This window comes from Suillus plorans (assembly GCF_016647745.1).
Source record: "Suillus plorans strain S12 chromosome Unknown HD556scaffold_49, whole genome shotgun sequence".
In the NCBI taxonomy this organism is placed as follows: Eukaryota; Fungi; Basidiomycota; class Agaricomycetes; order Boletales; family Suillaceae; genus Suillus; species Suillus plorans.
Window position 1 is genome coordinate 183,999 of NW_024537433.1, and position 19,256 is coordinate 203,254.

The following is a 19,256-nucleotide window of genomic DNA, read 5'->3' on the forward strand; positions in this document are numbered from 1 at the left end:
GGTTTGGTGCATATTGAGTCGGATATGATAGGGAGTGATTCGGGTAATGATTAGCATTGATACATGCATTGGAAATTAAACCTCTATGAGGCCACAGAGATGTCAGTCTCTACACCACTGGTCAATGTTTATTCACAGGCTTTCTTGAGAAAGACAGGTCACATTCAGTGCAACACAGTTTTGCCTCAATTTGGCCTGTTCCTAACCCTAATCCGGAAGTCTATAACTCAACCGGTTCATGGGGTGGACAGCAACGACGAGATAGATGATGAAGATGAGGATCTGTTCAATCCTGATGAGGGACATGTTCCTCCTGCGGTGCTGTCCATTGCATGTCAGTTTTGCAATGAGCTGTCACATAGGACATGACCTTCTGCAGTGCTTCATGAAGTCCAGCAAGGTCGCATAACTTCTGCATTGTCTGGGGCATATGGAACTGGATGCCCTGCAGCTGTAAGACACTGGAACATCATTTGGGAGTGTGAAGCCAGCCTGCCTCACTAGTGTTTCAATGGAAAATAGAACATGAGGACATGCCTTGGGCCTTGAGGTTGGAAAATGTCTATATAATTCAAGTAGATTCTCTGTTGGCTCATCAAAGGACTGGGTTGTGAGTTTGATATGTCGTGGTTGTTGCTGAGCTCTGATGGTTTCTCAGTTGGATTTATCAGGACATCATCATCCCTCTAGCTCAAGCATGGTCGCACCCTAATATCTTTGATGTGTTGCAACCACATCCTGTAATATTCACACTAGAGGTAAGCAGCTCATTCATGACAAGTTTAAAATACTGAGGGGAACTTTTAGGCATTTCCGAGCCTATACCAATGGATGACCTTTGGGGGGACTTTGTTGCTGGAGTGTACATGGAAACACAAGCACCCACTGTTAAAAAGGGGTCTTAAACCGATGCCTGAAACCATAGAGTTGTGTTCTGTGCTGGAGAGAACGTTGGTGTATGCGCTGTAGGAATACAACACAGAGTGGGGCTATACAAAGATGGCTCCAAACTGATATCTTTATGTTGTGGTCTTGCACTGCCTAGTCTGCTATACTTGGTGAGACAAGTGCATTCAACCCAGGGGCCTGCAGTCTGGGAATAGTTTTGGAGGTCAGTGAGTGATGTGGGGTCAATAGTCCAAGCGCAGAAACAATGTCCGAAGGTATAATTAAGATGTCTGATGCAAAAGCGTCAGGTCCAATGTTTTCAGGGTTTCGGGTTTATCGGGTTTGGGTTCAGTGTATCGGAAACCAATAGTAACATGATAGTGAGCGTCAGGAAAGCGAGTGGTATGCGCAATAATAACAATGATGGATACGGGCGGTGAAGGAACGATGATATTCACAATGTCAACTAAGAACTACGAAATATTGGGTTTGACCCCTAAGCGTCGGAGAACGGCTCTCCTCTACTTGGATGATGAAGATGCTATGGGGAGTCCAATATTTATATAGATACGTAGAAATCCGGAACCCTATAGGCAAAAGAAAGTAGTAGCGCAATATTTTCGGGTCCGATGTCCTATGTAATAAGACATGAGGTGCTGTGGACATGTAATAATGTGGTCTACAATGTTAGTGATGTGAAAACAAGTATGTAACTATGCACCTAGTGGGGCTAGCGCAATGAGACAGGACATAGGTAGGACAAGTGCACGTGGAGTCCGATAGTCCGATGTCTGATGTCAGAAGTGCAAAGTGCAAAGTGCAAAGTCCGATGTCCGATGTCTGATGTCCGATGTCTGATGTCCGATGTCTGATGTCCGATGTCCGATGTCCGATGTTTTCAGGTTCAGTGCGTATTGAGTCGGATATGATAGGGGATAATTTGGGTAATGATTAGCATTGATATGTACATCAGAAATTAGACCTCTACAAGGCCACAGAGATGTCAGTCTCTACAGCACACATGGGAAACATGAAAGTTATAGTGACAAGTCTGATGGGATTGTTTTGGTTGGTTCAAAGCTTACTGCAACAAGGGATTCCTACATTGTCAACAAAGATCCAGATTTCTTCTTCTCCACTGATGACACTGATAACTGTCAGTCCAGCTGACTGGCCCACACTGACAGATATGAGAGTGCCTGCAATCTCTTCAAAACGGTCACAGATCCTAACATATAGTCAGGACCATTTCGAGGCGAGTCATTTCCTGGAAGGCTATTCTGAATGTAAACTGAATGGGGCGTGTTAAGGATACAAGGCTGAATTTCATATAATGCTGACGGTCAACCAGCTTTCCTCAAAACTGTTTCAAGCATGTACATCTGAACTGTGTCACATGAGTACCATCATGATGGTGGCTCTACAGGCTTACGTGGCTGATGTGAAGGCGCTTGTGACTACGGCAGTCAACAAAGAATATGCTGACGAGGACTTCAGTATAGCTAATCCCAGCAATTTCAAAAGCCATTCAACTAGTCTGCGCAAGTGACTGTCTTGCTCCCATCCCCTGAGCTACCAGGATAGGATGTCTGAGCATTTCCTACGCTGCATCATTGCAATCCTGAAGATCATTGTAATGGATTGCCCAAACTGTTGGAGGAGCAGTTAACAATCAGGGATTTCTCTCTTCATATCATCAGCATGACTCAGCCCAATAACACTTCAGTTGTGGAGGCTCCCCTCATCTCGTCAGCACTGTCTATCACTGTCTTTTGCATTGCTGCCATGTATATGCTGAAATATGCTCCCCAGCACTCTCCTGGAGCAGCGGACAGTTTTATGCAGGATGTGTTCTCTGGGGCAGCCAACCACCTTCACATCAACCATGTCCCTTGGCATGTGGCCAATGCTGGAGCTCACAGGCATTGCTCTTATAGGCCTGTGCATACTTCTTGGGTTAATTTGGGCAAAGCTTTGGAAAAGCAACCCATGGGTCAGAGGAATGCTGGGCCTACCAACAGCGCTGTGGAGGCATCCAATAAAGCTCAAGCATCTGCTCAGGCACCTTGGACTGTACAGTCTATAAAGCTCCAGTCTCTACCGCAGTTTATCTCCAGGGACAGCTTGCCGGATGAATTCTCCTTGAACTACATCGAGGTTGAGGCACAGGAGATGGAGCCCTTTATCTGTCAGATCTATGAATGGGTGTTCAGTAATTTCAATGCTCAGAAGTCCATGCATAAAATTGCTTTGCTTGCTGGAATCTACATCAGTAAGATTCTGCCGGACATCTTCACTGATGAAGCTTATAATGCAAAACCTAGGGATGGAGAGCATATGATAACCCAGGCGCTCAGGGTGCTTCCATGGAATCCTAACAGAAGCACTCAAAAAGGATGCAGATTGGAGAAGCAGTTCATTGCGATGGTTCCAGCATACATCATTGCTGTCTATGAGATGGACAGCCCTTTGCGCAAGTGCTTTGCTGACCACCAAGGCAAAAGCTTCCCTCTGCGCTGGAACTCCAAGAACAGTAACAAGGGTATTGGGTCGCTCCTGATGATGCGTCTAGGTCTTGCTAAAGCCAAAGGTCAAAGGTTTTGGAAGGGGGGTGTCTTCAACTGAGACTGGGTACTACTCACGGTTGAGGAATTGAATGCAAAGTATCATGAGATGGACACGCACATCTCTGACCTTCAATATGGTCCTTTCAAGATTGCTGTGGCATTCTTTGGATTGAATAAGACCATTGAACTAGGAAGAAATTTGCAGATGTACACCATCAACCCAGCTATGTGGTCCATTGCAACTCAGAAGTGAGCTAAAGATGATGAAGATGAAGAGGTCGAGATTATTGAGCATGTAAAGAACAAGTGAGTAAGGCTATAGGGGATGTTTCAGGATAATGATAGCTTTCAAACTCTTGCATACTAACACTTGTATTTGTAACTAACCCTAACCAATGGCAAGAAAGTGTATATTGTATGTACATCATATATACATCTGTGGGTATGGGTGAAAAACAAGAAAAATTGCCCAAGTCCAGAATTGAACTGAGAGCCACTGCAGATTTTAACCCAATATCATCATGATTGTACTGTAAACCCATAGGGCCTTTGATTTGACCTTTTGTAAATAATATAAGAGCCTATGGCAATTATATATGTATTGATGTGTATATAATTTATATGTTGGCCCAATGTTCATATTGACATAGTATATATGGTTTTTGTGTTACATCAGGATTACAAAATGTGTGTATGTTAGTTATGTACAATATTATTGTGCCAGTGGCTGGCATCAAATGTTCCACCACCAAAACAGTTCCCTAGGCGGACACAAAAGGTTAACTACCTAAATACAAAATAAAATATATTTTCAAGTCCACCACTAGAACAGTTTTCTGGGTGGACACAAAAATAGCAAAATGTCAACTAACTAAATACAATATATGTTCCACCACTATAAATAGGGCTGGTGCAACTTGACATCTATAATATACACCCTGGGTACTGTTCTGGTGGTGGAACATATATTGTATTTAGTCAGTTGCCATTTTGCCATTTTTGTGTCTGCCCAGGGAACTGTTCTGGTGGCAGACTTGAAGATATATTTTATTTAGCATTTAGGTAGTTAACCTTGTGTGTCCACCTAGGGAACTGTTCTGGTGGTGGAAAGTTTATTATATTTAGGTTGAATTTCTCATTTTGCACCTTCAGAACAGTTTCCTGGGCAGAAACAAAAGTATAAAAGATCAACCTAACCACTAAATGACCCTCACCTATTTACAAAAATGTCCTTTAATGCTATCAATGATCTTGCCCTCATGCAAAGTGGCCCAGAGTTGCTTGATCGAACAATACTCACACAGGTTTCTAGGATACCAGCACACCCAAAGAAAGCATGGCTGCTTCACCATCTCAAAGATGGCGGTCCAGCTGCAGTTGCGAGGTGTGAACTAAGGGTACTGAGGCATAGTAGAGGTACTAGTGATCAAGTCGTGAAATACATCAGCTGATGGAATGATGAGATCATACCCAGAATGGAAGTCGGGAGGAACTGTTGGCGAGAGCGGCAATATGTGGAAGGAGCGACTGAGGTGGAAGGCAGTTACTGGGTTCAAGTTGCCAGTGGGCTGCAGGTACTACGAGGGTGTGGCTTCACTGCACTCAGCCTGCAACTCTAAAGGCAGTGGAAGAGTTGGAGTCTGACCAGTACTGCATCCTGCTTTTTTTTCTGCTGGGTGAATGTCAGTGAGATCAAATTTGTTGGTGCTTGGCTCAGCTGGCTCTTGAGGCAGGGACTGGGAGGCCATTGAGGATGTCATGTTGAAGCACTTAGTTGGAGAGAGCAATTCTGTTCATCAAAGGAGTTGACTGCAGTGTGAGAGCACAGCATTTATTATGATGTCTGACTGGTGCTAACAGTTTGCGAGGGATACAAAGGCACTTTGAGTGGCAGCCTCTGAAAATGAACCACAGATCATAAGGTCTGACTGTGCTGTCACTTTGAGAGCTTCCCTGTCCTTTGGCCATTGCTGAAAAAGCCTTGGGTACTGCCAGACTGAAGAATATTCAGCCTGCCTTTATCTACCTTAGGCACATGCGCCTCAGGAGATGAAGCTCTCTTCTTGGCCGCTTGTGAGCTACCCTCTGACTTTGCCTGTCGCTTGTTGGATGCAGCCTTGTCCTCATAGTTGGTGTTGTCCTTAGCAGTGTCATCCTCTGAACCAGATTGGGCATCGCTAGATATGAGGGAGATGACTTCCTTCACCTTTGCGATCTTCTTGACCTTTTTCTGTTGCTTCGGAAGCACCACAATTTTGAATTCATGAAAGGGGGGAGGCCCGATGGGTTTGATAGGGGGAGCAGGTGGAGCATCAGAGTCACAGTCATCAGAAAGGGAGATTGGGGAGGGACGGAAGGCTGGTGCCTTCTGAGGGATCTTCCTCTTCCTTTTGGTGAGAGCCTTGCTAGGCTTCTTACAAGCAAGTCCCTTATGATTAGAAGTTCCATTGGTGAAAAGATAATGTCCTGTTACATGGATAGAATCCACTGGGGGATGTGCGCCCTCTACTACTGGGCACTCAGAAGCAAGAATTTTACCTGTAGAAAAATGTGCCTAAATGTCAGAATGCATCAATAAAATAAGTTGAAGATGTACCTTGCAGGCTGTCCAAAACCTTTTTCAAGCGCATAGTGCCCACCTTCAATGCTGCAATGCCTCCTTCAGAGTGAGATTAGCAATGCCTTTGCTCTTTGAAGCATGATATTCCCCGGGGAGTATCACATCCTCAGGGTAGCTCTCTATTATCATCCTCTGACATGTGAGTTCCGCTGGCAGTGTGTTCCATGGGAACTTTTTTGACAATAGGAATTTCCCGCCCAGGCTCGCTATTGTTCCTCATTAATGCAAGTGAGAGAGCAATATACTCATACATACTGAGTTGGCAAGAGATCTCTGCCTTGATCCACCTGGTCCCATCCTTGGATATATTGATAGTGTCGGTCAGAGCAAATGAAGCCTCACACTCATTATTCACGTCTGGCTCGGTAACATCGTTATCTCCCAGGAAGGCTTCCTCAACAATGACAAGCGATGACAAATTACTAGATATGGTGAGCTCAGTCACTGACAAGTTCTCTCAAGGATATGGGCAACTTACTATACTTGCACCTTAAGATGCCCAATGATTGTATCCTCATCAGCCTTACAACGCGAGAGCCAGAATTGTGAGAGTGTAAGATGTTGAGGTCAGATGCAAACCTAAAAAATGAACTTATGCCAGCAGCTCCCGGAGTTGTACAAGCCAGGCTGAGACCACCATCTTGATTAATGACTTTGCCACATGCTACCAAAGCTACTTCAAATCCAAACTGCACAGCTCCTCCATCCATCTACATGTGTTCAGTGATATGGTACTACCAGATGGGATTCTACGTACCACTGTGATGATCTTCTTACAAAACTTTTGAAACTCCTGTGCACGCATGGCAACAGTCTGAGGGACACCACTGAGAATTATGGACTGGTCATGGCACTCTAGGATGGTCTACCAGGTATCTGGATATGCTGCTTTAAATTGCTCATGGGAGTTACAGCGTACAGTAACACCTGGACAGCAATTGTTAGAACAAACAATATAACAAGAGAGAGAAACACTCACTTGGTGTTCCTGGTATGTCAGGAGCCTTGTCACCGAGTCTGGCAAGCTCCTGCTTGAGATTGTCTTTGAAGTAGCCGCTATATGTATTCCAGTGGTTGACACTGTTGATGCCACAAGTGTGGTTCCTGTTCTATAATGAGACAACTTGATGAGTGGGGATAGAAGTTTGACGACTGAGCTCATGCATGAGGTGTTCCATATTTACAAAGCCTTCACGGAGGATGTCATTTGTCTCATTATGCCTCTGCCCTTTCACAGCAGGGAGGATATATTCACTGTCATCCATTGTAATGTCTTTGAGACCTCCCAACACTGGATCCACCTGAAAATTGGGGGTTGGAGGTATGACATGTGTCTCAGGGATGGAGGGTATCACAGAGGGACCAGTGGTGGTGAATAGTGTGGAAAGACTAGCAACAGCATTGCCGATGTGCCAGAATCATAGAACAGATCCTGAAGAGGTACAGCCTAATGTACTTGTGCAGGCTCGAGTGCCAGACTACTGTGGATGTTAGGAGGCATGGTACCAGCAACAGACACCAAAAGTTGCCAAGGGGGCACGACTTCTTGACTGATGGGCTCACTAACAAGGGAGTTGCCTGCTGGTCCAGAGTCGCCTCCAGTTGGCTGTTCATTAGCGGGCATGGCTTAACGACACATGGATGCCTCTTTGACAAGGCCCATGTCACAAGCTGTAGGTTTGATGTATGTGCAAAGACGGATTGTAGTTGGTTCCATGATGGGATCCACATAGTGTTTACCACCACCCACTTGTTCTTGCAGGTAGTCTCCTGTGCTGGGATTAATCATGATTGAGGGGAAAAGGGTCTCGGGAAAAGGGGAGGACCTTGTATATTCAGGCAGGGGAGAGTCGGATTGTTTCTGAGTCATAGCTAAGAGGATAAGTTAGCATAGTCCTACAACAAAGTTATTACTGTCCGACCTGCAAAATATCATGCAAACAAAAAGATATAGCAAGATAGCAAGATTGAGAGGTCGAGGAACTGTTTTTGATTTTGGAACAAGAAAGCAAGATTAAGAACTTGAGATGAGGTCTCTTGGAGTGCTGGTCAGGACTACGCATGCATGGTACCAACAAAAAAACTCATGGTAAAACAAACTGTTTTTGGTTTTGTGAGGTCGCACAAATATTTTTTTAGCTGACAGGAAAGATAAATGCAGGAGAGTTCTTCTAGAGTCCTGGTCAGGACTGGGAATAAACGGTGCCAATAAAAGAACTCACAGATGAATGTACAAGATGAATATACGATGTATGGAAAGGGACTATTTTTTGTAGGTGAGAGGTCGCACAAAGATTTTGGCTCGCAGGAGATATAAATGCAGGAGATGGAGGTTGCGCAAAGAGCAAATGACTCCACTGCTGTGTTGTTTAGCAGGAGTGAAATGAAGAGATCTACTGCTTCAAAACAGAAGTTAGGAAGGTGAGGGACCAGAAAATAATGGATCTGCTCACATATGACATCCGGAAGAATCGTGCATAGGCATAATGGCCGTTCAGAATTGCTAATTGAAAAACAGAAGTTAGCAAGCGATAAAAACAACAAGATTAAGGAGAAATCATGGAGGTTGGTGACAAAGCAAATAAAATACTCCCAGTCTATGCGCACCAAGCCAGCAGGCTACCTCGTGGACAATACTTGGTCTGTCCAGGTTGTTCAATCTACATACTGAAGTTCTGAATGACATTGGACTTGCTTGGAGATCTCATCTTGTATTGATATATGAGGATCAATGATCCTCCAGTGTAGTAATAGTTGAATGTTGAATATTAAATATCATCAATAATGATGCATGAGAATTTTGACTTCAACAGATCTGCTAAATCCTGTACAGTATTCCAGAGGCCGCACATTGAGCAGGAGCATCACAAGAGCCATGACATTCGAGATTGCAATATTGAATTCTGAGAGGTTCCAAGTTCAAATCATCAGTACATCAATGAAATTTTTGTGCTACAGTCTTGTAAGTGGCAACCAAATTCACTTTGTTACATATAATTTAATCGTGCTTGTGTATGAGGATCAATGATCAATGATCCTCCAGCATAGTAATAAGTGTTTGAAGTTGAACATTCTGAATGTTGAACATTGAGACTTAGCAAGATCGATGCCGGTGTGCGTGGGAATTTCGACTTGTCACTGATCTGCTAAATCCTGACTTGGCATGACATCAATGAAGTGTCATATCCCATATTCCATACCTACATCCAATGATGTTCCCACACCTCATCCAGACCTCTGGATCCCCTATCCATGTCTCCAGACCTTCAGTTCCTCTATCTGTCCAATTCCCGGATCCGATATCCAGACATCTGATCTGACATCCACATCTCTGGATCTGACCTATCTGTCATGTCCTAACTCAAACCTTAAATCAGTGCCCATCCCCTTATGGTAATCACCTGTTTCTGGTCATCCAGTTATACCTATAACCGACTGTACTCATTTTCCGGACCTTGTTCATTTCCATCTTCATTTTATTATGTTCCAACACACTAGTGTTAGGTGTTCCATATGCTCCATACATAGCCTCGCACTGCGCTGACTGATTCTCCATTATGTCCTTTGTAGTATATAAACCCTGTAAAGTCTCTGTACTATCACTTCTTGGACCGCTACCAAGTGGCACCCTGACTAGGACCCCAAAACAAAAAATTTCAACATCGCGCCCAACAGCGCCCAAAGGCGGCGGTAACGCCTCTCACCTTCTATTCTTCTCATCGATCATATCAATTAATAACTAACTATAGAAATATACTAAAAACAAACTACTAATATGTCTGCAGATCCCCCAGAAGGGTCCCAGAATGCGAAACCATCTAGACCCAAACGAAATGTTCCATCTTTTCGCCCAACCAATAGATCTATTCCTGACCTCATCAGCGATCCAGCCAACAAATCAGCAATAGTTGATGAGCAAACAGCAAGAGCGGAACTCGAAGGAAGACTGTTTATCACACCGGCAGCAGAAATCAACATAGACACACTTACGACTGCTCTTCTCGATTTTACAGTCCAAGCCCATTCCCTAACTCCCATGCACATTGACATCATCAGAGCCATAGCAATACTTCTCTTCAAAGCAGATCACGAAAAGAAAGTCAAACACATAGCTGAATTGGTAACATCATTCCTAGAAGGCTCTGTCAACCGACTGGAAGAAATCGCCAGAACCCAAACGAACAAAGAAGATAACAGAAAAAGTATAGATTCATTCACGGAAAAAGCAGAAGAAGCGATCAATGCTGTCAATAACAGTCTGAAGGACATCAAGAACAACATAGATCATATCTCTCCGACCATCAAGAAAATGCAAGACAACCTAACCAGCTCAGTGAACATCGAAAACTGCCTCGACAAGATCCATCAAGACGTATCCAATCTCAACACACAAATCAAACAGATCCCTCAGCAAGGTAACTATAAGGCAGCACTACTCACAGGATTAAGAAATAGCGACGACCCCATCTCTCAAGACGTCCAGAGAGCTGCACGAGTCGCAATCAAAGCACACCAAATACTAATCAATATTAACCCTGAAAGCCCTTTAGCCCCAGGAAAATCATCGCATAGCCAACTGGTTGAGAAAATCAAGAACGCTCTGAAGACTCTAGTCAAGATCGATACCCCGGATCTAGAACTACGCTCAGTAACGCAATACCGAAACGGAGGCACCATCATCGAAATGATCGCAGAAGAAGCAGCTGTATATATCAAACGACAGGAAATCAAAGATGAATTCATCAAGGCTCTCGATCCGACTGCAGTTATAAAAGACCGAGCCTATCCGGTAATTATCCAATTCGTTCCACTGACCTTCAACCCTAGCGACCAAACCCAAATTCAAGACATGGAGCAAGAGAACAAATGGGAACCGGGAACGATCACCTCAGCCAAATGGGTCAAACCACCATCGAAATGTTCTCCCACTCAACAAGTAGCCCACCTTCTCATCACACTTAAGGACCCCAACACCGCCAACATAGGTATCAGAGACGGCATCACGATCAATTAAAACAAGCTACAACTAAAGAAGAACAAACGTGAACCAATCCGTTGCGCAAAATGTCAGCGATACGGTCATATAGCTAGAGACTGTATTCAACATCACGACACATGTGCCAACTGCACAGAAGAACACAGGACCAGTGAATGCACCAACAAAGACCTCACTCGATGTGTCTCTTGCAAAACGGATAATCATGCTAGTTGGGCCAGAACATGCCCAGAACTCGAAAGACGTTGTACTGACCTTGATTCCAGAGACCAAGGCAACACCATGCCGTACTATCCTACAGACAAAGTTTGGACCCAAGTGCAAGCCCCACCCAAACCGAAACCATATATCAGAACCCAGCCATCCCACCCCCCGGCTCCGACCCAGCAATCTCAAAACACACTGGATCGCCACTTCGCCCCAAGAGGATCCAGAAACATGAGAGGATGCTACCTCCCCTCAAACGCAAGACTCACACCCTTCCACCAATCGAACTCGCCGCCTCCACCGTCACAATACAGACCCCCTCGCCACCGATCTCGATCTTGTTCCCGCTCATACTCTCAAACGCCAGCCACCGCCCAGCCCCCTTCTAACTATTTCTATGAATAATACACCCGATAACGAAACTGTAAGATTACGAATATGGCAAGAAAATCTAAACAAATCCGGCACCGCACAACACTGTATCCTTAGTGGGCCATTCACAGCCAAAGACTACGACATCGTCGTCATTCAAGAACCAGTCATCGACTTCCTAGGCAACACCAGAGCCACCCCAGATTGGAACGTAATCTACCCCACCCATAGATATTCACATCAAGAACGCTCACGAGCAGTAACCCTCATCAACAAATGTGTCAACACAAGCAATTGGAGGCAGCTACCATTTCCCTCCTCTGATGTCGTCGTTACGCAACTCAACGGTACATTCAGGAAAATAACTATCTTTAATATCTACGACGACAGCAAAAAATGGGAAGCCATTCCAGCTCTCACCAAATACCTAGAAAAAGAGATACACCTTATCCGACCAACGCCCAACGACCACATCGTGCTTATGGGGGACTTCAACGCTCACCACTACCTATGGGAAGAATCAAGAAACGCTCACCTATGCGCACCAGCAGAGGCACAAGAAACTGCGCAGCGCCTTATTGAACTCTTAGCAGACTACGATCTCAGACTGGCACTACCAAAGGACAGACCGACACTTCAATCGACGAGCAGTGGCAATTGGACCCAACCAGATAATGTATTTTGCACTGCACACACGCTCGATTCATTCACCTCTTGTAATACAGCACCAAGGCGAAGACCGCTGTGTACTGATCATGTACCCATACTAAGTAATATAGATCTCGAAGTCCCCCGAACATCCACCACAACCACCTTCAACTTCCGCGAAGTAGATTGGGATGAATTCAGAAGCTGCCTCAATCGACACCTCAGTAGCCTCCCAGGACCAAAACCGCTACTAACAGAAGACCAGTTTCAAGAAGCAGCCGCCAACCTCAACAATGCCATCAAACAAGCCATCGAAGAGAAGGTCCCAAAATTGAAACCAAGCCCCCATGCGAAATGTTGGTGGACACGAGAACTATCGCAAATGATAAAGAAAAAGAACGAGCTAAGTAAACTATCATATAAACTCAGAGCACTACCTGAACACCCCATCCATGAAGAACACTGCAAATTCCGCAACCGCCTCACAGAAGAAATCCGCAAGACTAAGCAAGAACACTGGATCGCATATCTAGAAGAGCTCGATCAGGAAAGTATCTACACGGCCAATCGATATGTTTCATCTCCCGAGACGGAGGAAGGACCAGCATCCCTGCCTTAAAGACAAAGCTAGCCGACAATACTCCCATTGAAGCAACCACCAACGATCAGAAATCCAAAGCCTTAGCGGAGACCTTCTTTCCACCACCGCCGCCTGCAAGCACCGTCCCCCAGAACATCACCTACCCGGAACCCGTCACTCCCTTCAAGCCCATAACAAAGGACCAGATAGAAAGAGCAATATCGAACACCAGTGCATACAAGGCACCAGGACCCGACGGCATCTGCAATATAATTTTCAAACGGGCCTCAGAGTCACTCACGCCATACCTCCTCCACTGATTCAACGCAGTATTCAAACTCAAGACGTACCACGACCCATGGAGAGAATTCATGACCGTAGTCCTAAGAAAGCCAGGGAAAGCCGATTACTCAGTGCCAAAAGTGTATCGTCCAATTGCGCTAATCAACACCACGAGCAAATTGCTAACTTCAATCATCGCTGAACAGGTCTCATTCATCTTGGAAAGCTACAACCTCCTACCCGCTCACCACTTCGGAGGACGCCCAGGACGCCCAGGACGCACCACCACAGATTCGCTCCATATACTCGAAACCACGGTCAAAAACGCATGGCGCACCAGCAAAGTTGCCTCTATCCTATTTCTAGATATTGAAGGTGCATTCCCGAACACGGTCACAGATAGGCTAGCCCACAACATGAGAAAACGTCGTCTCCCCCCGGAAATCATAGAGTTCACCACCCGAATGCTAACAGGCCGGAAAACTCAACTCAGATTCAACGACTTCACCTCAAGCTGGATCAATATTCACAACGGCATAGGTCAAGGAGACCCGCTCTCAATGATAGCTTATCTAATCTACAACGCCGATCTAATTGACATAGCGAACCCTAAGAACAATGAAACCACCCTAGCCTTTGTCGACGACACCGCTTACATCGCCATCGGACCCACCTTCGAACACACCCACGCCACCCTCAAGAGTATGATGGAGAGACCCAAGGGTGCCCTCCAATGGTCAAGAGAGCACAACTCCAAGTTCGAAGTCAATAAATTCGCACTGATTGATTTTACCCGCAGCAAAGCAAGAGAACGCCCCCCCCTCGTCATCCAGAACATGACCATCCTTCCCACAGAACACCATCGCTTTTTAGGACTCATTGTGGATCAAGAACTCAATTGGAAGCATCACGCTGCCCACATGATCGCCAAAGGAACGGAATATGTTCTTCAACTACGACGCCTATCTAGAATAGCTAATGGAGTATCGGCAAAACTAATGTGTCAGCTCTACATCACCGTAGCCATCCCCAAGTTCACGTACGGCGCTGACATATGGTTTCGTCCCATATACAAAGAAGGATCAAGTAATCTACAAAGAGGATCTATCGGGATAGCTGACCGTCTAGCCAAAGTCCAACGTATAGCCACGCTAAGTATCACGGGAGCCATGAGATCCACGGCCACCGACACCCTCAATGCCCATGCTAACCTTCTTCCAACAGGTCTACTACTCCAACGAGTATGTCATCGAGCAGCCCTTTGCCTAGCCACCTTGCCGGAACGCCACCCCCTCAGCAAGCACCTAAAACACATTGCCCGCCATTTCGATATACAACGCCACCGATCCTCGCTACACAACCTCATCACCACGTTCAAAACCTTCCCAAGCGAAATCAAAACATTAGACTTCCTACGTAGAACCAATGCACAGGAACCCATCGCCTATCACACCGACATCGCCACAAAAAAAGACCAAGCTATCAAAGACCAGCGCGAACTCAAAGAGATAATTCAAATCTTCACAGACGGATCATCGCACGACGGAGGAGTAGGAGCATCAGCCGTTCTCCTACGCGAAGGAAAGCCCCCACGCACACTTCAATACCACTTAGGCCCCAACAAGACACACACAGTATTTGAAGCGGAAGTAGTAGGACTGACACTAGCAGCGAAACTCCTCGCAACCGAACCAAATGTGATCTATCCAGCAAGCATATTCGTTGACAACAGAGCGGCGATCCAATCCGGTGAGAATCATAACACGAAGCCAGGCGGATACTTAGTGGAAAACTTTCGCAGGATGACCAAGTACCTAGCGAAAAAGAGAAGAGAGAGAAAACAGAACTTCAAGCTCACGTTACGATGGATCCCAGGACATGCGGGAGTGCTAGGAAATGAGTTAGCGGACAAAGCAGCGAAGGAAGCAGCGGTAGGAAGAGAGAAGTCGAGCGATAGAGAACGCCTACCACAATATCTGCAGAAAGGCCACCTCCCTCATAGTGTATCAGCCCTATGCCAATGGCATGAACATGCCCTCAGCAAGCAATGGTCCAAAGACTGGAGAAAGTCACCCCGATACGAGAAGATGAAACGCATCGACCCGTCAATGCCCTCAAATAAATACATCAAACTCATAACCGGACTCCCCAGACGACAGACCAGCCTATACACCCAACTACGCACAGGACACATCCCGCTCAACTATCACCTGCACCGTATAGGAAAGAGTGAAACACCTCATTGCCCATTCTGCCCCGACGCGAACGAAACTATCCACCATTTCCTCCTTGATTGCCCGCAATACACCCGTGAACGTCACTTCCTAAGCAATGCCCTACGTCGCAACGCCTCATCAATCTCCTTTTTGCTCACAGCGGAAGAAGCGACCCTACCACTTATGAGATTCATCAACAGCTCAGGAAGACTTAAACCGACATTCAGTGAGGTTTCGAAAACGTAACATATTGTAACACTCACGCACGCGCAACCTAAACACAGACCATATTGTACACCAACAAAACATACATGTAACATCAACACTTCGAATCCAGAGGGGAAAAGACTATTGCAGGACGATCGGTCAATGTAGGAAGGCGAGGCAAAGGACCCAATGCTACCCACCACATCTTACCCCCCTGTATGAACTCAGCGTCGGCGTTTGCCCGGCACAATGCTGACGAAGTACGTGAATACCTACCAAGCACACATCAGAACATACATACATACGATAGACAAGCGGGAGAAAACCCCCCGCGAAAAGGGTTATGTCCGTCATAGGGTCTTCGACCCTAAAAGGACAATAAATATGAATTAAAAAAAAAAAAAGTCTCTGTACTTCCTCAGTCTGAATATCATATTAGTCCTTGCACTAGCCTTCACACTAAGTCCTCATAACTAGTTCCTTCCTTGTTAAACATCCACCTTAGGCCTAGGGAGGAATTCCCTAGGCCGGAGCTCCACTCCTCCACTCCTCTGCTCATCCGATCATCCGATCCTCTGATCCTGAACTCCTCTGAGTTTCTGGAAGTTCCTCCAGAACTTTCCTGCAGTCCTCCGGACCTATTCTGCTTCAGACTTTGTCCTTGCAGCCTTTCCTCTGTTTTCTTCTACTCAGGACAAGTCCTGAGTAGCCATTACACATATCTCTGTCAGGATGAAACTCCATCGTAATTTCCGGAACTTTCCCGCACTCATCCAGAAGTTTCTTGCACTCATCCGGAAAGTCCTTGCAAAGTTTCCCATGCTCCTCCGGAAGTCCTTCGGACTTCACTGGACTTCTCCAGACTTCATTCTGAAGTTAAGGGCACATACTCAGGTAAGGGGCACAGCGCACAAGCTGAAGCCAAGCCCTTTGGAATCAGTCCTACCCTTTGTGCATGGTGTAAAGAGTTGATTCATTGTAGGCGCCACAAATAGTGTTACCTTTGAACTCAATGTGCAAGTGTAATTCTCGTCCCAAAGAGACTGCCTATAGAACTATCTCTTAATATAATATGCAAGGGATGTCTTGTTAAGATCGAAGATGAGAACAGGAAAGATACCTAAAGTATGTTCTGTGTTTCTGAAGGTGCGTCCAAAGTGTCCGAAGATGGTCTGATGTCAAGAAACGAAGGTCTGAGATTGCACGAAGTGTCCAAAGAGCTTCCAGCAAACAGCAAAGGTTCCGAGAGAGAAATACAGCGGGTTTGTCGAGGTGTGTCGAAGTGTAAGACTAGTAGAAGTACTGAAGTACAACTAAACAAAGCCTATCAGAAGAACTAAGAGACAGCGAGATGCAAAATGGCAGCGGTTAGGCCAAACAATCGTTCCGAATGAACAAAGGTTCGATTGCACGAAGTACGACATCCAAAGTGACTCTACAAACTATGACTTGTAGCAAGGAAAGTGAAGTGTAGTGCGAGTATCTAGCGAGCCAGATTATAATTATATCCTACAGCATGAAAGTCCGGAATTGCATAGGTGAAACTAGTAGCGAGATAAGCTATCCGAAATGTAATAAGACTCAAGGTGAGCCACTACAGAGATATGCATGTAATAGTGCACGAGGTGCGCAGCTATACATATTAATCAGGCTTTTTGATGTATGTGCCCCTAAGACATAATCAATAACAGATAATCAAAGTGAGAATGCGCCAGCGAAGTCAAACGGACACAGATAGGACATGGTACGGAGGATCAGAGGTGTATATAGGCTTTGGAAGGGGATGGACGACCTTCAGACGACCCGGATGAGTGCACGGAACTCTCAGAAGGTAAAAGGAGCGTTGAGGAGCATAATGTGAGACACTTATGAGTTTGGCAGGAGACCAACACCAGTCCAAGTGCTACAACGGTCTTAACATGAAGCCTGTAATGCTTCTCAGATCTCATTTATCGTGCTTCCGTGCTTCTTTCATCGATGTTGTTGTCCTCACACTGGTCCCTTCACTCGCCAAGATTGCTCACATGGATTTCGCCAGACTTTACTCTGTTCTCAATCATATTGCTTTGCAATGCAGAGTAACAGCAGAGACAGTGTTAGCAGAGTGGCTTGAGAGGCAGGAAGTGGCAGATCCTGAGCATTGGAAGCAGCTCAGTGGCATCCCTTGCATTACTGGTGGGTTGATAGCACTTCTTGGTAAGTTTTAATGGCAATTGATCTGTAAAATTTCTGACTATCTTACAGGCACACTCAATGGTCGAGGTGGGATGTTTCCATGGAAGAAGCTATCTGCCATTTTAACCTGCCACGGTTACACCCTCCACCACTACCCCAAGAATGTTCTCATGCCCAGCAAGAGACGCCCAACACTCACCAAGAGTAAGGGCATCCATGATCTCACACTCTGTGAGTAGGACCTACTCGCCAATGCCCTGAAAATAAATTTTATCACCATCCAGCAGGTCAGTAGTAATAAAGCCCGCTGTAAAATAATGACTTCCTGTGCACCAATCATCTTCGGAGAGGTGCCTCAATGGGATTTGCAGAACCTGCATGGCCGGCATGCATTCCTCAATGGTCGGACTAATAGGAAGGGACTTCCTCATGTCAAGATGGCTGAAACATCTCCAGAGCCATCCTCAGAGACATCTGTTGTGCTGTCTCTGCCTGTGCCCTCTCGTCAGCTTCGTCGGCGAATACTACAGGTATTATCACCTGAGGATTCTCCTGTGCCATCTCCCATACCCTCTCATCACCATTCTCCTGCGGTGTCTCCTGCACCTTTGCATCGTCCAAAGGTGCAAGTATTTGTTGAGTTACCCCACGCCCCTCCCTCCTGGAGGTTGAAAGCAACACAGCAGCACTCTTCACCTGTCAGTAGACCAGAAACCAACATGCTCATCCCACAGATAAACTACCTCTCTCAGCTTTCAGTGACTATGGATGGCATTTTCAATGAGGAGGAAGAAACTGACAAGGTGCTCACCTGGCTTACAGCGACTGTGGCTATGAACAATGAGGAAGAAGAAGTGATCGGGCTTGTTGGGTCTCTGAGTGAAGTAGCTGTATAATCAAGAAAGTCTCTTTTTCTGTCCCACTTTGTACTGTAGAAGTCGTCACAAAGCTAACCAGATTGTATCGTTCTATCTATTCCTTGCACGAATCAACAATTTGTACTCAAAGGGAAGCATTTGATAGTCTTTTTGGCTTGTAGAAGAGGAAGAGACCAGGTGCCTTGTTACCATAACTAAATTTGTTCACACTGATCTCCTGTTTAAGCTCACAGACGCACCTTCCTGAGAGGTATGATAACCAATCATGTTGCATATAAAACTCCTATGAAACTGAAAACATGTTTATGCAGCATGTGTTAAGACCGTGCACAAAGGGTAGGACTGATTCCAAGGGGCTTGGCTTCAGCTTGTGCGCTGCGCCCCTTACCCGAGTATGTGCCCTTAACTTCAAAATGAAGTCCAGAGAAAGTCCAGTGAAGTCCAAAGGACTTCCGGAAAAGCGTGGGAAACTTCGGAAGGACTTTCCGGATGAGTGCAAGAAACTTCTGGATGAGTGCGGGAAAGTTCCGGAGGAACTTCCGGAAATTACGATGGAGTTTCATCCTGACAGAGATATGTGTAATGGCTACTCAGGACGGGTCCTGAGTAGAAGAAAACAG

The 19,256-nt window shown here is 45.7% G+C and overlaps 6 protein-coding genes across 6 annotated transcripts; 5 read left to right on the forward strand and 1 right to left on the reverse strand.

Annotated features, from left to right (window-relative positions):
• Positions 1 to 2,589: 2,589 nt before the first annotated feature.
• Positions 2,590 to 3,513, forward strand: HD556DRAFT_1310554 (uncharacterized protein; the record flags this gene model as incomplete). The annotated part of the gene is made up of 1 exon (XM_041300429.1): positions 2,590 to 3,513. One exon carries the CDS (start codon positions 2,590 to 2,592, stop codon positions 3,511 to 3,513), a length of 924 nt encoding a protein of 307 aa, XP_041157503.1.
• A 1,795-nt stretch (positions 3,514 to 5,308) lies between these two features.
• On the reverse strand, positions 5,309 to 7,699 carry HD556DRAFT_1446064 (uncharacterized protein; the record flags this gene model as incomplete). Its single annotated transcript, XM_041307027.1, has 11 exons — positions 5,309 to 5,443; positions 5,482 to 5,993; positions 6,052 to 6,114; positions 6,331 to 6,497; positions 6,554 to 6,564; positions 6,603 to 6,785; positions 6,833 to 6,940; positions 6,995 to 7,002; positions 7,055 to 7,184; positions 7,260 to 7,376; positions 7,532 to 7,699. 11 exons carry the CDS (start codon positions 7,697 to 7,699, stop codon positions 5,309 to 5,311), a joined length of 1,602 nt encoding a protein of 533 aa, XP_041157504.1.
• Positions 7,700 to 10,714: 3,015 nt separating this feature from the next.
• Positions 10,715 to 11,056, forward strand: HD556DRAFT_1218403 (uncharacterized protein; the record flags this gene model as incomplete). The annotated part of the gene is made up of 1 exon (XM_041296742.1): positions 10,715 to 11,056. A coding segment is annotated over one exon (342 nt), but the record flags the coding sequence as incomplete, so codon positions are not given.
• A 39-nt stretch (positions 11,057 to 11,095) lies between these two features.
• On the forward strand, positions 11,096 to 11,365 carry HD556DRAFT_1213301 (uncharacterized protein; the record flags this gene model as incomplete). The annotated part of the gene is made up of 1 exon (XM_041296610.1): positions 11,096 to 11,365. A coding segment is annotated over one exon (270 nt), but the record flags the coding sequence as incomplete, so codon positions are not given.
• A 421-nt stretch (positions 11,366 to 11,786) lies between these two features.
• HD556DRAFT_1217979 (uncharacterized protein) lies at positions 11,787 to 12,032 on the forward strand (the record flags this gene model as incomplete). The annotated part of the gene is made up of 1 exon (XM_041296732.1): positions 11,787 to 12,032. A coding segment is annotated over one exon (246 nt), but the record flags the coding sequence as incomplete, so codon positions are not given.
• A 5,419-nt stretch (positions 12,033 to 17,451) lies between these two features.
• Positions 17,452 to 18,654, forward strand: HD556DRAFT_1446068 (uncharacterized protein; the record flags this gene model as incomplete). The annotated part of the gene is made up of 4 exons (XM_041307028.1): positions 17,452 to 17,779; positions 17,828 to 17,962; positions 17,998 to 18,045; positions 18,107 to 18,654. 4 exons carry the CDS (start codon positions 17,452 to 17,454, stop codon positions 18,652 to 18,654), a joined length of 1,059 nt encoding a protein of 352 aa, XP_041157508.1.
• Between the last annotated feature and the right edge of the window lie 602 nt (positions 18,655 to 19,256).